At 53.4% G+C, this 13,143-nt stretch overlaps 1 protein-coding gene across 1 annotated transcript; it reads right to left on the bottom strand.

Moving 5' to 3' along the window:
- Nucleotides 1-1,984: 1,984 nt before the first annotated feature.
- On the bottom strand, nucleotides 1,985-9,421 carry MANF (mesencephalic astrocyte derived neurotrophic factor). The gene is made up of 4 exons (XM_069736063.1): nucleotides 9,254-9,421; nucleotides 7,023-7,150; nucleotides 3,188-3,329; nucleotides 1,985-3,118 (listed from the first exon to the last, which is right to left on the bottom strand). The coding sequence occupies exons 1-4, from the start codon at nucleotides 9,339-9,341 to the stop codon at nucleotides 2,934-2,936; spliced, it is 543 nt and encodes a 180-aa protein (XP_069592164.1). The 5' UTR covers nucleotides 9,342-9,421; the 3' UTR covers nucleotides 1,985-2,933.
- Between the last annotated feature and the right edge of the window lie 3,722 nt (nucleotides 9,422-13,143).

The following is a 13,143-nucleotide window of genomic DNA, read 5'->3' on the forward strand; positions in this document are numbered from 1 at the left end:
TTCGCTGCTGCGGTGAATAGTTTTGGCACTTACCCGTGTGGGGGGTGTAATGTCTCGATACATGATTGCACAGGAGGGACTGTCGGTATCTACATCACCATTTTTTATTAGGCCTAAATGTTTTTTTTCATTGGAGATCACGGAATTTGGTCTATCTACTGGTCTGCGATTGTCCAAAACTTTATGTTGGTCAAACAACCCAAGAAGCATTTGTCTAATATCTCTACAGCAGCGAAGGATCGGGAGGAAGGCAAACTGTGTCTATACATGGAAGCAACAGCAGAGGACTGAACATGATGGGCCTGGAATCTGGAAATGTAAAGAGGAGACATCACCCATAAACTACTAAGATGCAAATCCAAATGGCTGAAATGAGGAGCCGCTCTTTACAGGCCTTTATATCAACGTTAAGAGACTTTGGTAACGAGTGCAGGATTTCTATGGACAAGCAAAGGACGGACAATGATGGTGACATGATTAAAGATGATCTATGGACTAAGACCTTTGGATGCTTTATCATAGATTGACACCAAATACGATTATAGGGGAGATTTCCCTCTCGGCAAAGGACGGGCCCGGATGGTTATTTCGGTCCTGATCTACTATATATTTCCATCTTTTGGCATTTTTTACATCTTGCGACATGGTTATAAAGTCTGAATACCAACTTATGAATTAGATTCTTCTTGTAATACCGATTTTATATGGGTGCGAATGAGAGTTAATGGGTGGAGAACAGATGGGGAGATTATATGTCCTGCAGAGAAATTTGTTCTAATCAGGATATATTGTGGACGTACCGCCCGGCTTATAACATATAATGCAGAGATGGTGCCTTGACCAAAAGGACCTTCTGTTCATACATTATGGGTTGTTGCTAATGAATACAAATTTGTGTATAATAAACTACGGCGGGGACCGTGTGTTTCATCATTAATGCCCTTCTGATAGTAAGTAACCTTGTATTTTTGGTGTACAAAATACATAATATTGATATTTTGACCAAAAGGACCTTTTGGTTATGTGATATATGAAGTTAGCACATCACGTGCTTAGATCCCTTGTCGGCTATGCTGGGTCTATGTGTCTGAGACTACCATGGCAATGCCAGGGCGTGCGTGCTAGCCCTGGAGAACGCCATGGAGGGGTTTCCTGTACAAGGTCACCTGTGTGTCTGGTCTCCACGCCGTAAGCTCCACAGCTGTTGAGACTTAACAATTAGAACAGTAAAGATTATCTGGAGCCTCCACACTTCCCTCTGCCCCCGATGAGGTCACGCTAGTGACGACGCGCGTCGGGCTCTCAGGAGCTGGTCCAGTCCTGTATCCATCTTTCTGCAGATTTTTGGTCATGTAGACAACCTTCCTGTACAACTGATGGGTAATGTATGAATGGAGCATTGTGCCTCTCCCCATATGGGACGCTCGCTGTATATGGAATATTCACAGGGTTGATATTCACGTCCCCAGATCCTTTGGTTGGTGCTACCCATGTGGTTGTAGGTTCTTTACCTTGTATTTGGCGCCAATCTATTCAGAGATGATAAACGCATTCAGTTATGCTACGAAGCTTCGCCTCCTAACATCTCACATTTGTGCTTTATTATATTGGGATTGCATGGTACATACCCGCCCTGACTATTACCCAGTGCTCCGGATTGTTACATTAATGGTTTATTACATTAATCCTGGTGTTGTGGGTTTATGTGTAATAATAAAACTTGACATTTCTTAAGGTGAGCCCTGCTTTTTGCTCTTTGGTTATTGATCCTATATACAAGACATACTGCAGGAGGACCCCATGGGTATTTTTGTTATTTACTTGCTGGCGCCCTCCTCGTGTTCAATGCTCCTCTTTACGATGGAGCAGACTGGTTTCACACCATGTGGCGGTCTTACAGGATTTGTGTCTTTCTGACACATGTGGTTGACAGAGCTGAAAATAAAGAATCCGGTCTGGACGGATAACAGAAGACTGGCCGATATAATGGAGTGGACAGAGCAGGGAAATTTAATGTCAGCAAACTCCACACAGAAACAGAAGATAAATCGTGATTACAATAAATAGGTGCAACTGCAAATCCGATCCTGGTAGAAAACGCAGAGCGCGGCGTCCACATAACTACAGTGAAATCCTCGCAGGAGCGGAGTAAGTCGCAAAATGCTTCCTCCATTGGTTATATCCAGAGCCGCAATCACAGTTCTGCTGCGCACCTGCCAACTGTAAACACCTGTCTGACTTCTGCGTTGTCAGACAATAGCAGAATCATGAGTGCAGCTCTGGATGTGACAGGAGTACAGAAGATGAAATAACATTTGAATCATGACTGCTGCAGACGATCGGTAAAGTTCAGGATTTGCTCATTATCAGAGCTGCACTCGGTGCCAGGGTCCGCGCTGCATGAGCGGATGTAGCAGAGCTATCACCACGATCCGGCTGATACCGCTTCTCCGCCGTGCTGGGAACGTCTTCCTACATCCACTCTCATAGGAATATTGCTCTGCACGTGTCAGTAATACAAAGATGAGTGCGGATCAATCCCCCCGAAACGCCTGCTCCAGTTATTGCCCCTCGGGCTGTAATACTGGTGACACCCAGCCGGTAACTGAAAGCTTCGGCGGCTGACAAACACGTCTGTGCAGAGAAGCAGGTGGAGTGTGGCGCCACCACCGCGCTCCGGAAGCCCCGGGCCGGGACCTGATCAGCAGGAAACAGAGTGGAATCTTATGTTCTAGAAAAAATGCCACTGGCAGAAGTCGCCGTATGCCATAAACCGCCATTGTGACCGGCGGCAGCGTAGAGAAGGAGTCATCTACAGCCGATCGCGTCCTCCAGACAGAAAAACAAAAAATCTATTTTTTTTTTATAAAAGTAAATGAAGCTAGTATTCATGTCCAGTCTGTGCCCGGGGTCAGTGTACGGGTCCAGCGGGCTCACAGGTCCGTCCGTGCATTTGCTGCGTTGGGCGCATATTTTGGCATCTGCTCGTTGATCTTGCGGATGTAGTCGGACTTTTCTGCGCAGCCCTTACACGTCTCCCCCCAGTCATCCAGGATCTTCTTCAGTTCCTTCACCCTCAGCTTCTTCAGATCCACTGTGCTCAGATCAATCTGCTTGTCTGAAGAGAGGAAACAAAGGTCACTCCGGGGTCCAGCAGCCCCCGAGTCCCCGACCCCACTGCACTCACCGTGTTTCAGCTCGCAGATCTGACTGTCCTTCTTCTTCAGCTTCTCACAGATTTTCTCAACTGGGATGTGGTGACTGAGCGGCTTAGACACCTCGTTAGTGATCTTTGTGGCTGCGTCACTGGTTGCTCCAATGTAGTAGCACTAAGAAAAAGCAGATGATGAAGGTTAGAGGTCACAGCTTAGATATATGGACACGGATATACGCAACGGGCCACGATTACAAACACATTTGACCATGCGTTCTGAGCGGATATGCAAGTACAATCTATAGCATTGTGACAGATACATGATAAGATCCTGTCTGCAGTCACCACTAGGGGGAGCTCCCTGTATACAGAGATACATGATAAGATCCTGTCTGCAGTCACCACTAGGGGGAGCTCCCTGTATACAGCGATACATGATAAGATCCTGTCTGCAGCCACCACTAGGGGGAGCTCCCTGTATACAGAGATACATGATAAGATCCTGTCTGCAGTCACCACTAGGGGGAGCTCCCTGTTTACAGAGATACATGATAAGATCCTGTCTGCAGCCACCACTAGGGGGAGCTCCCTGTATACAGAGATACATGATAACATCCTGTCTGCAGCCACCACTAGGGGGAGCTCCCTGTATACAGAGATACATGATAAGAGCCTGTCTGCAGTCACCACTAGGGGGAGCTCCCTGTATACAGAGACACATGATAAGATCCTGTCTGCAGTCACCACTAGGGGGAGCTCCCTGTATACAGAGATACATGATAAGATCCTGTCTGCAGCCACCACTAGGGGGAGCTCCCTGTATACAGAGATACATGATAAGAGCCTGTCTGCAGCCACCACTAGGGGGAGCTCCCTGTATACAGAGATACATGATAAGATAATGTCTGCAGCCACCACTAGGGGGAGCTCCCTGTATACAGAGATACATGATAAGATCCTGTCTGCAGCCACCACTAGGGGGAGCTCCCTGTATACAGAGATACATGATAAGATCCTGTCTGCAGCCACCACTAGGGGGAGCTCCCGTCTTTCTTTCTTTGATCATTGGTTGTCGATCATCTGTGTACAGACCACGTGCAGGGGGCATTTCATGACTTCCGGCTGCAATAACTATTGCCACCTGCGATTGTAGGGTCCCATATGGTTATAGAGGGGGCCTTCCAGGTTTTAGCCATTTAGATGTCGCTGTCTCGATTGGCATCTAAAATGTTAATAGGTCCGAATCAATTCTACAAACCCACGGGGGCCGATGCTGCAGGGCTTTAGCCGTCAGATACAGCAGACACTAAACCATGATTTTTCTCTGCTGTAACCTTGGTTACAGCACATTTTCTCGGACATGACGCAGAATATACCCGGCTGCGGTCGCTCATGGTTTCTGCAGCATTAGTCAGACGACAGGTTCCCTTTAAGTGTTGTACTGTTGTGGCCATTTCATGAAGTCACGTGGGGTCCTGCGCTCCCCCGCCAGTGGCGCATCTCAGTGGCGTTCACCCTAGTGATGTGTCGTTCAGGAACAATCCGGCGCCCTGCTGTGAACGATGGGGGGCAGCACCCCAGTGACCGCCACTAAAATCCCTGAATGCTCTCACTGGGCGTAAAATCATGGTGTTCAACAGACGTAACCCCGCCCACCCATACAAAACTCCACCCACTCATCAATTTAATTGGTTCCTAGCAAGTGGGTGGGGTTTCAGACACCTGATCACTTAGTGAATAGGGATCCATTTAGGATCCAAATAGAGCCGGACTGCCCATGACTGCGGCATTGCTCCAGCCAGGGACCATTACTACTGTGGAGTGTGACGGGTGTGCGGAGCCCCCGTCCTCTCCATTTGGTGCCAGTGTAAACGTGAATTCTAGGGTCTTCTGACAGGGGGTCGAAGTTTCTACACAGCCTGTTAGATTTGCTCCAGGATTTTCCCAGTTTCATGGTACGTTTACCTGTCCAGCCGTGTAGATGATAATTTACAGAATCTCGTGCTGCAGAATCTACGTGGAGGACGTCATTTACCCTGCGAGCGTCGCCAGCATAGGCGAGCGTCACCAGCACCGTCCCCAGCACTGCGAGCTTCACCATCACCACCAGCGTCCACAGCACCGTGAGCGTCACCAGCACCGTCCCCAGCACTGCGAGCTTCACCATCACCGCCAGCGTCCCCAGCACCGCGAGCGTCACCAGCACCGCCAGCGTCCCCAGCACCGTCCCCAGCACCGTGAGCGTCCACAGCACAGGCGAGCGTCACCAGCACCGTCACCAGCACTGCGAGCTTCACCAGCACTGCGAGCTTCACCATCACCGCCAGCGTCCCCAGCACCGCGAGCGTCGCCAGCACAGGCGAGCGTCACCAGCACAGGCGAGCGTCACCAGCACCGTCCCCAGCACTGCGAGCTTCACCAGCACCGCCAACGTCCCCAGCACCGCGAGCGTCACCAGCACTGCCAGCGTCCCCAGCACCGCCAGCGTCCCCAGCACCGTCCACAGCACAGGCGAGCGTCACCAGCACCGTCCCCAGCACTGCGAGCGTCCCCAGCACAGGCGAGCTTCATCACCGCCAGCGTCCCCAGCACCGCGAGCGTCACCAGCACCGTCCCCAGCACTGCGAGCGTCCCCAGCACCGGCGAGCTTCATCACCGCCAGCGTCCCCAGCACCGCGAGCGTCACCAGCACAGGCGAGCGTCACCAGCACCGTCCCCAGCACTGTGAGCTTCACCATCACCGCGAGCGTCACCAGCACCGTCCCCAGCACTGCGAGCGTCCACAGCACAGGCGAGCTTCACCAGCACCGTCCCCAGCACCACGAGTGTCCCCAGCACAGGCGAGCTTCACCAGCACCGTCCCCACGAGTGTCCCCAGCACTGCGAGCTTCTCCATCACCGCGAGCGTCGCCAGCACCGTCCCCAGCACTGCGAGCGTCACCAGCACCAGCGAGCGTCACCAGCCCTAGCACTGCAAGCTTCACCATCACCGCCAGCGTCCCCAGCACCGTAAGCTTCACCAGCACCGCGAGCGTCGCTACAGCCGGAACGAACAGAGAAGACAGTAGATCCGCTGGGGAACACCAGTGATTCTGGCAGGAGTGGCGAGGCCGAGTGTAATGGCGACCGTGCCCCTTTACACTACATAGCAAGGAGTCTTCTCCAGGTCATTAAAAAAATAATAATATTAATGTTACTATTTATTTTTTAATGACCTGAAGACAACTCCAGGGTGCAGGAATCGAAACGCGTTGTCCTGTAATTACCTTAATAAAGCAGAATATATATATCTATATATATATATATATCTCATCTATGAGAGTCTCCATACGGGAGCGCCGGCTACACACTGGGATTCTACCACGGATGTCTGAGGGCCGTGTGCCCAGGCGGCCCAGCTGCAGACCGTCCCCTCGGATTCCTGTCAATGGTCCATTTTCCCCTTTGACTCGGCGAGTGCAATGATCTTAGCGTGCAGTTTACACCTAGTTTTTACTGCGCTTAGGCTACGTTCACATTAGCGTTGCGTCGGGCGCAGCCACGGCGACGCATGCGTCATGTGCCCCTATATTTAACATGGGGTCACATGGACATGCGTTGTCTTGCGTTTTGTGACGCATGCGTCATTTTTGGCGCAAGCGTCAGGGCACAGAGGACGCAGCAAGTTGCATTTTTTTGGCGTCCAAAAGCAAGCCAAAAATGGACGCATGCGTCACAAAACCATGCGTTTTTGCATGCATGTGTCGCCGACGCAACACACAACAACGCATATGTGAACGTAGCCTTAGATCGCAGCATTGCTCCCTTTTTCCGGTCCTCAGGGTTGATGGGATTCATAGAGCCCCTCACACCGTCACACAGTACTCACAAATCTGTTCTCCTTCCCTTTGGCGGCGTCACACGATTTGTGCAGCTCCTTCTCCACCGCGTTCGGGGTGAACGTCACATCGTTCTCTTTAAGGGACTCGTAGAAGCGGCTCAGGAACGAGACACAGACTGCGAACAACAAGCAGGACGTCAGGATGTGTGCACAGCGTAAGACGAGCCATGGCGGCCCCCCAGGGAGAAGTCCGGGGGCAACGGTGGTCACAAGAACTCAGACTCCGGTCACAAAGCCTCATTCTGGGGTACGTCTGCGATCAGGGGTCTCCAGTCTACACAGCGGACCCCTAATGATGAGCTGAGGATGGGGCTCCCCTGAACCCCCCAACACCAAGGGAACTCCCATCACAAGGCCGGCAATGGGGGCAAAGGCTAAACGTGAGTGTGATACACAGACGCCGTGAGACCTTTCCCCAAACAGTGACCCCTCATCTCACATTACCTCCCCCCGACACCGTGACCCCTCATCTCACATTACCTCCCCCCGACACCGTGACCCCTCATCTCACATTACCTCCCCCCCGACACAGTGACCCCTCATCTCACATTACCTCCCCCCGACACCGTGACCCCTCATCTCGCATTACCTCCCCCCGACACCGTGACCCCTCATCTCACATTACCTCCCCCGACACCGTGACCCCTCATCTCACATTACCTCCCCCGACACCGTGACCCCTCATCTCACATTACCTCCCCCCGACCCCTCATCTCACATTACCCCCCCCCCCCCGACACCGTGACCCCTCATCTCACATTACCCCCCCCCGACACCGTGACCCCTCATCTCACATTACCTCCCCCCCCCCGACACCGTGACCCCTCATCTCACATTACCCCCCCCCCCCCCCGACACCGTGACCCCTCATCTCACATTACCTCCCCCCCGACACCGTGACCCCTCATCTCACATTACCCCCCCCGACACCGTGACCCCTCATCTCACATTACCTCCCCCCCCCCCCCGACACCGTGACCCCTCATCTCACATTACCTCCCCCCCGACACCGTGACCCCTCATCTCACATTACCTCCCCCGACACCGTGACCCCTCATCTCACATTACCTCCCCCCCCCCCCCGACACCGTGACCCCTCATCTCACATTACCCCCCCCCCCCCCCCCGACACCGTGACCCTTCATCTCACATTACCTCCCCCCCGACACCGTGACCCCTCATCTCACATTACCTCCCCCCCGACACCGTGACCCCTCATCTCACATTACCTCCCCCCCCCCCGACACCGTGACCCCTCATCTCACATTACCTCCCCCCCCCCCCGACACCGTGACCCCTCATCTCACATTACCTCCCCCGACACCGTGACCCCTCATCTCACATTACCTCCCCCCCCCCCCGACACCGTGACCCCTCATCTCACATTACCCCCCCCCCCCGACACCGTGACCCCTCATCTCACATTACCTCCCCCCCCCCCGACACCGTGACCCCTCATCTCACATTACCCCCCCCCCCCGACACCGTGACCCCTCATCTCACATTACCCCCCCCCCCGACACCGTGACCCCTCATCTCACATTACCCCCCCCACCCCGACACCGTGACCCCTCATCTCACATTACCCCCCCCCCCCCGACACCGTGACCCCTCATCTCACATTACCTCCCCCCGACACCGTGACCCCTCATCTCACATTACCTCCCCCCGACACCGTGACCCCTCATCTCACATTACCCCCCCCCCGACACCGTGACCCCTCATCTCACATTACCCCCCCCGACACCGTGACCCCTCATCTCACATTACCTCCCCCCCCCCGACACCGTGACCCCTCATCTCACATTACCCCCCCCCCGACACCGTGACCCCTCATCTCACATTACCCCCCCCCCCGACACCGTGACCCCTCATCTCACATTACCTCCCCCCGACACCGTGACCCCTCATCTCACATTACCTCCCCCCGACACCGTGACCCCTCATCTCACATTACCTCCCCCCGACACCGTGACCCCTCATCTCACATTACCCCCCCCCCGACACCGTGACCCCTCATCTCACATTACCCCCCCCGACACCGTGACCCCTCATCTCACATTACCTCCCCCCCCCCCCGACACCCTGACCCCTCATCTCACATTACCTCCCCCCCCCCCCCGACACCGTGACCCCTCATCTCACATTACCCTCCCCTCCGACACCGTGACCCCTCATCTCACATTCCCCCCACACTAGCGTTGCCCCTCCACGCTCACCCTCGCATTCCCCCGGCCTCAGCGCTTGTCCCGGACCCGGCAGTAGGAGCAGGATGCCGGTCACCGTCAGGGCGTACACAGTCCTCATCGTTGTCCGTTCTCCGCACACTGAGCTCACCGGCAACTACGGCTCTGCTTCTCCTAGCAACTCCTCCCGCCCCCGCTCACTCGCTATTGGCCAAACGAAACAATCCGTTTCCACGACGCAAGCACCGATAGGCTAGATGTCACTGCCTGTAACACGTCCTGCCATCCTATTGGCTGAGACCTGAAACACGTCACAGGCGGATGCAATGTAGTTGTCGCCCGCTGATTGGCTATGACGTGTCCATTCATTTGCGGAATGTTTGTCGTGAATGCGGAAGTTAAGCGGCCATGTTTACTAAGGGAAGAGGCCAGGAGCTGGAGGATCTCACACGTCACACTCCGCGCGTCAGGAAAAATATCCCAGCAATACCTGCAGGAAAGCGGCGCAGCGTGCACCGGAATCTCCGTATAAACGTAAGAGAGCTGCTTGCAATATCCAGATGTTATATATACCCAGAGAGGCCACTAGAGGGCGAGCAGATGATGTTATACCCAGAGAGACCACCAGAGGGCGAGCATGTGATGTTATACCCATAGGAACCGCTAGAGGGCGAGCATGTGATGTTATACCCACAGACACCACCAGAGGGCTAGCATGTAATGTTATACCCACAGGGGCCACTAGAGGGCTAGCATGTAATGTTATACCCACAGAGGCCACTAGAGGGCGAGCATGTGATGTTATACCCACAGAGGCCACGAGAGGGCGAGCATGTGATGTTATACCCACAGAGACCACCAGAGGGCGAGCATGTAATGTTATACCCACAGAGACCACCAGAGGGCGAGCATGTAATGTTATACCCACAGGGGCCACTAGAGGGCGAGCATGTGATGTTATACCCACAGAGGCCACTAGAGGGCGAGCATGTGATGTTATACCCACAAAGGCCACTAGAGGGCGAGCATGTAATGTTATACCCACAGAGACCACTAGAGGGCGAGCATGTGATGTTATACCCACAGAGGCCACGAGAGGGCGAGCATGTGATGTTATACCCACAGAGAGCACTAGATGGCGAGCATGTGATGTTATACCCACAGAGACCACCAGAGGGCGAGCATGTAATGTTATACCCACAGGGGCCACTAGAGGGCGAGCATGTGATATTATACCCACAGGGGCCACTAGAGGGCGAGCATGTGATGTTATACCCACATAGGTCACTAGAGGGCGAGCATGTGATGTTATACCCACAGAGACCACCAGAGGGCGAGCATGTGATGTTATACCCACAGGGGCCACTAGAGGGCGAGCATGTGATGTTATACCCACAGGGGCCACTAGAGGGCGAGCATGTGATGTTATACCCACAGGGGCCACTAGAGGGCGAGCATGTGATGTTATACCCACAGACACCACCAGAGGGCTAGCATGTAATGTTATACCCACAGAGGCCACTAGAGGGCGAGCATGTGATGTTATACCCACAGAGGCCACTAGAGGGCGAGCATGTGATGTTATACCCACAAAGGCCACTAGATGGCGAGCATGTGATGTTATACCCACAAAGGCCACTAGATGGCGAGCATGTGATGTTATACCTACAGAGACCACCAGAGGGCAAGCATGTAATGTTATACCCACAGGGGCCACTAGAGGGCGAGCATGTGATGTTATACCCACAAAGGCCACTAGATGGCGAGCATGTGATGTTATACCCACAAAGGCCACTAGATGGCGAGCATGTGATGTTATACCCACAGAGACCACCAGAGGGCTAGCATGTAATGTTATACCCACAGGGGCCACTAGAGGGCGAGCATGTGATGTTATACCCACAGAGACCACCAGAGGGCGAGCATGTGATGTTTCACCTACAGGGGCCACTAGAGGGCGAGCATGTGATGTTATACCCATAGAAACCGCTAGAGGGTGAGCATGTGACGTTATACCCACAGAGACCACTAGAGGGGTGAGTATGTGACGTTATACCCACAGAGGCCTCTAGAGGGCGATCATGTGATATTATACCCACAGGGGCTACTAGAGGGCGAGCATGTGATGTTATACCCACAGAGACCACGAGAGGGCGAGCATGTGATGTTATACCCATAGGAACCACTAGGGGGCGAGCATGTGATGTTATACCCACAGAGGCCACTAGAGGGCGAGCATGTGATGTTATACCCACAGGGGCCTCTAGAGGGCAATCGTGATGTTATACCCACAGGGGCCAATACAGGGTGATCATGTGATATTATACCCACAGGGGCTACTAGAGGGTGAGCATGTGATGTTATACCCACAGAGAGCACTAGAGGGTGATCATGTGATGTTATACCCACAGAGACCACGAGAGGGCGAGCATGTGATGTTATACCCATAGGAACCACTAGGGGGCGAGCATGTGATGTTATACCCAAAGAGACCACCAGAGGGCGAGCATGTGATGTTATACCTACAGGGGCCACTAGAGGGCGAGCATGTGATGTTATATCCACAGAGGCCACCAGAGGGTGATCATGTGATGTTATACCCACAGAGACCACCAGAGGGCGAGCATGTGATGTTATACCCACATAGGCCACCAGAGGGCGAGCATGTGACGTTATACCCATAGGAACCACTAGAGGTTGAGCATGTGAGCTGGAGGATCTCACACGTCACACTCCGCGCGTCAGGAAAAATATCCCAGCAATACCTGCAGGAAAGCGGCGCAGCGTGCACCGGAATCTCCGTATAAACGTAAGAGAGCTGCTTGCAATATCCAGATGTTATATATACCTAGAGAGGCCACTAGAGGGCGAGCAGATGATGTTCTACCCAGAGAGGCCACTAAAGGGTGATCATGTGATGTTATACCCACAGGGGCCACTATGTTATACCCACAGAGAGCACTAGAGGGCGAGCATCAGATGTTATACCCACAGAGGCCACTAGAGGGTGAGCATGTGACGTTATCCCCGGCGAGCATGTGATGTTATACCCACAGAAACCACTAGAGGGCGAGCATGTGATGTTATACCCACAGAGGTCACTAGAGGGCGAGCATGTGATGTTATACCCACAGAGACCACCAGAGGGCTAGCATGTAATGTTATACCCACAGGGGCCACTAGAGGGCGAGCATGTGATGTTATACCCACAGAGGCCACTAGAGGGCGAGCATGTGATGTTATACCCACAGAGGCCACTAGAGGGCGAGCATGTGATGTTATACCCACAAAGGCCACTAGATGGCGAGCATGTGATGTTATACCCACAGAGGCCACTAGAGGGCGAGCATGTGATGTTATACCCACAAAGGCCACTAGATGGCGAGCATGTGATGTTATACCCACAAAGGCCACTAGATGGCGAGCATGTGATGTTATACCTACAGAGACCACTAGAGGGCGAGCATGTGATGTTTCACCCACAGAGACCACCAGAGGGCAAGCATGTAATGTTATACCCACAGGGGCCACTAGAGGGCGAGCATGTGATGTTATACCCACAGAGACCACCAGAGGGCGAGCATGTGATGTTTCACCTACAGGGGCCACTAGAGGGGGCACATGTGATGTTATACCCATAGAAACCGCTAGAGGGTGAGCATGTGACGTTATACCCACAGAGACCACTAGAGAGGTGAGTATGTGACGTTATACCCACAGAGGCCTCTAGAGGGCGATCATGTGATATTATACCCACAGGGGCTACTAGAGGGCGAGCATGTGATGTTATACCCACAGAGACCACGAGAGGGCGAGCATGTGATGTTATACCCATAGGAACCACTAGGGGGCGAGCATGTGATGTTATACCCACAGAGGCCACTAGAGGGCGAGCATGTGATGTTATACCCACAGGGGCCTCT

Source organism: Ranitomeya imitator, chromosome 8 (assembly GCF_032444005.1).
Source record: "Ranitomeya imitator isolate aRanImi1 chromosome 8, aRanImi1.pri, whole genome shotgun sequence".
Classification (NCBI taxonomy): Eukaryota; Metazoa; Chordata; class Amphibia; order Anura; family Dendrobatidae; genus Ranitomeya; species Ranitomeya imitator.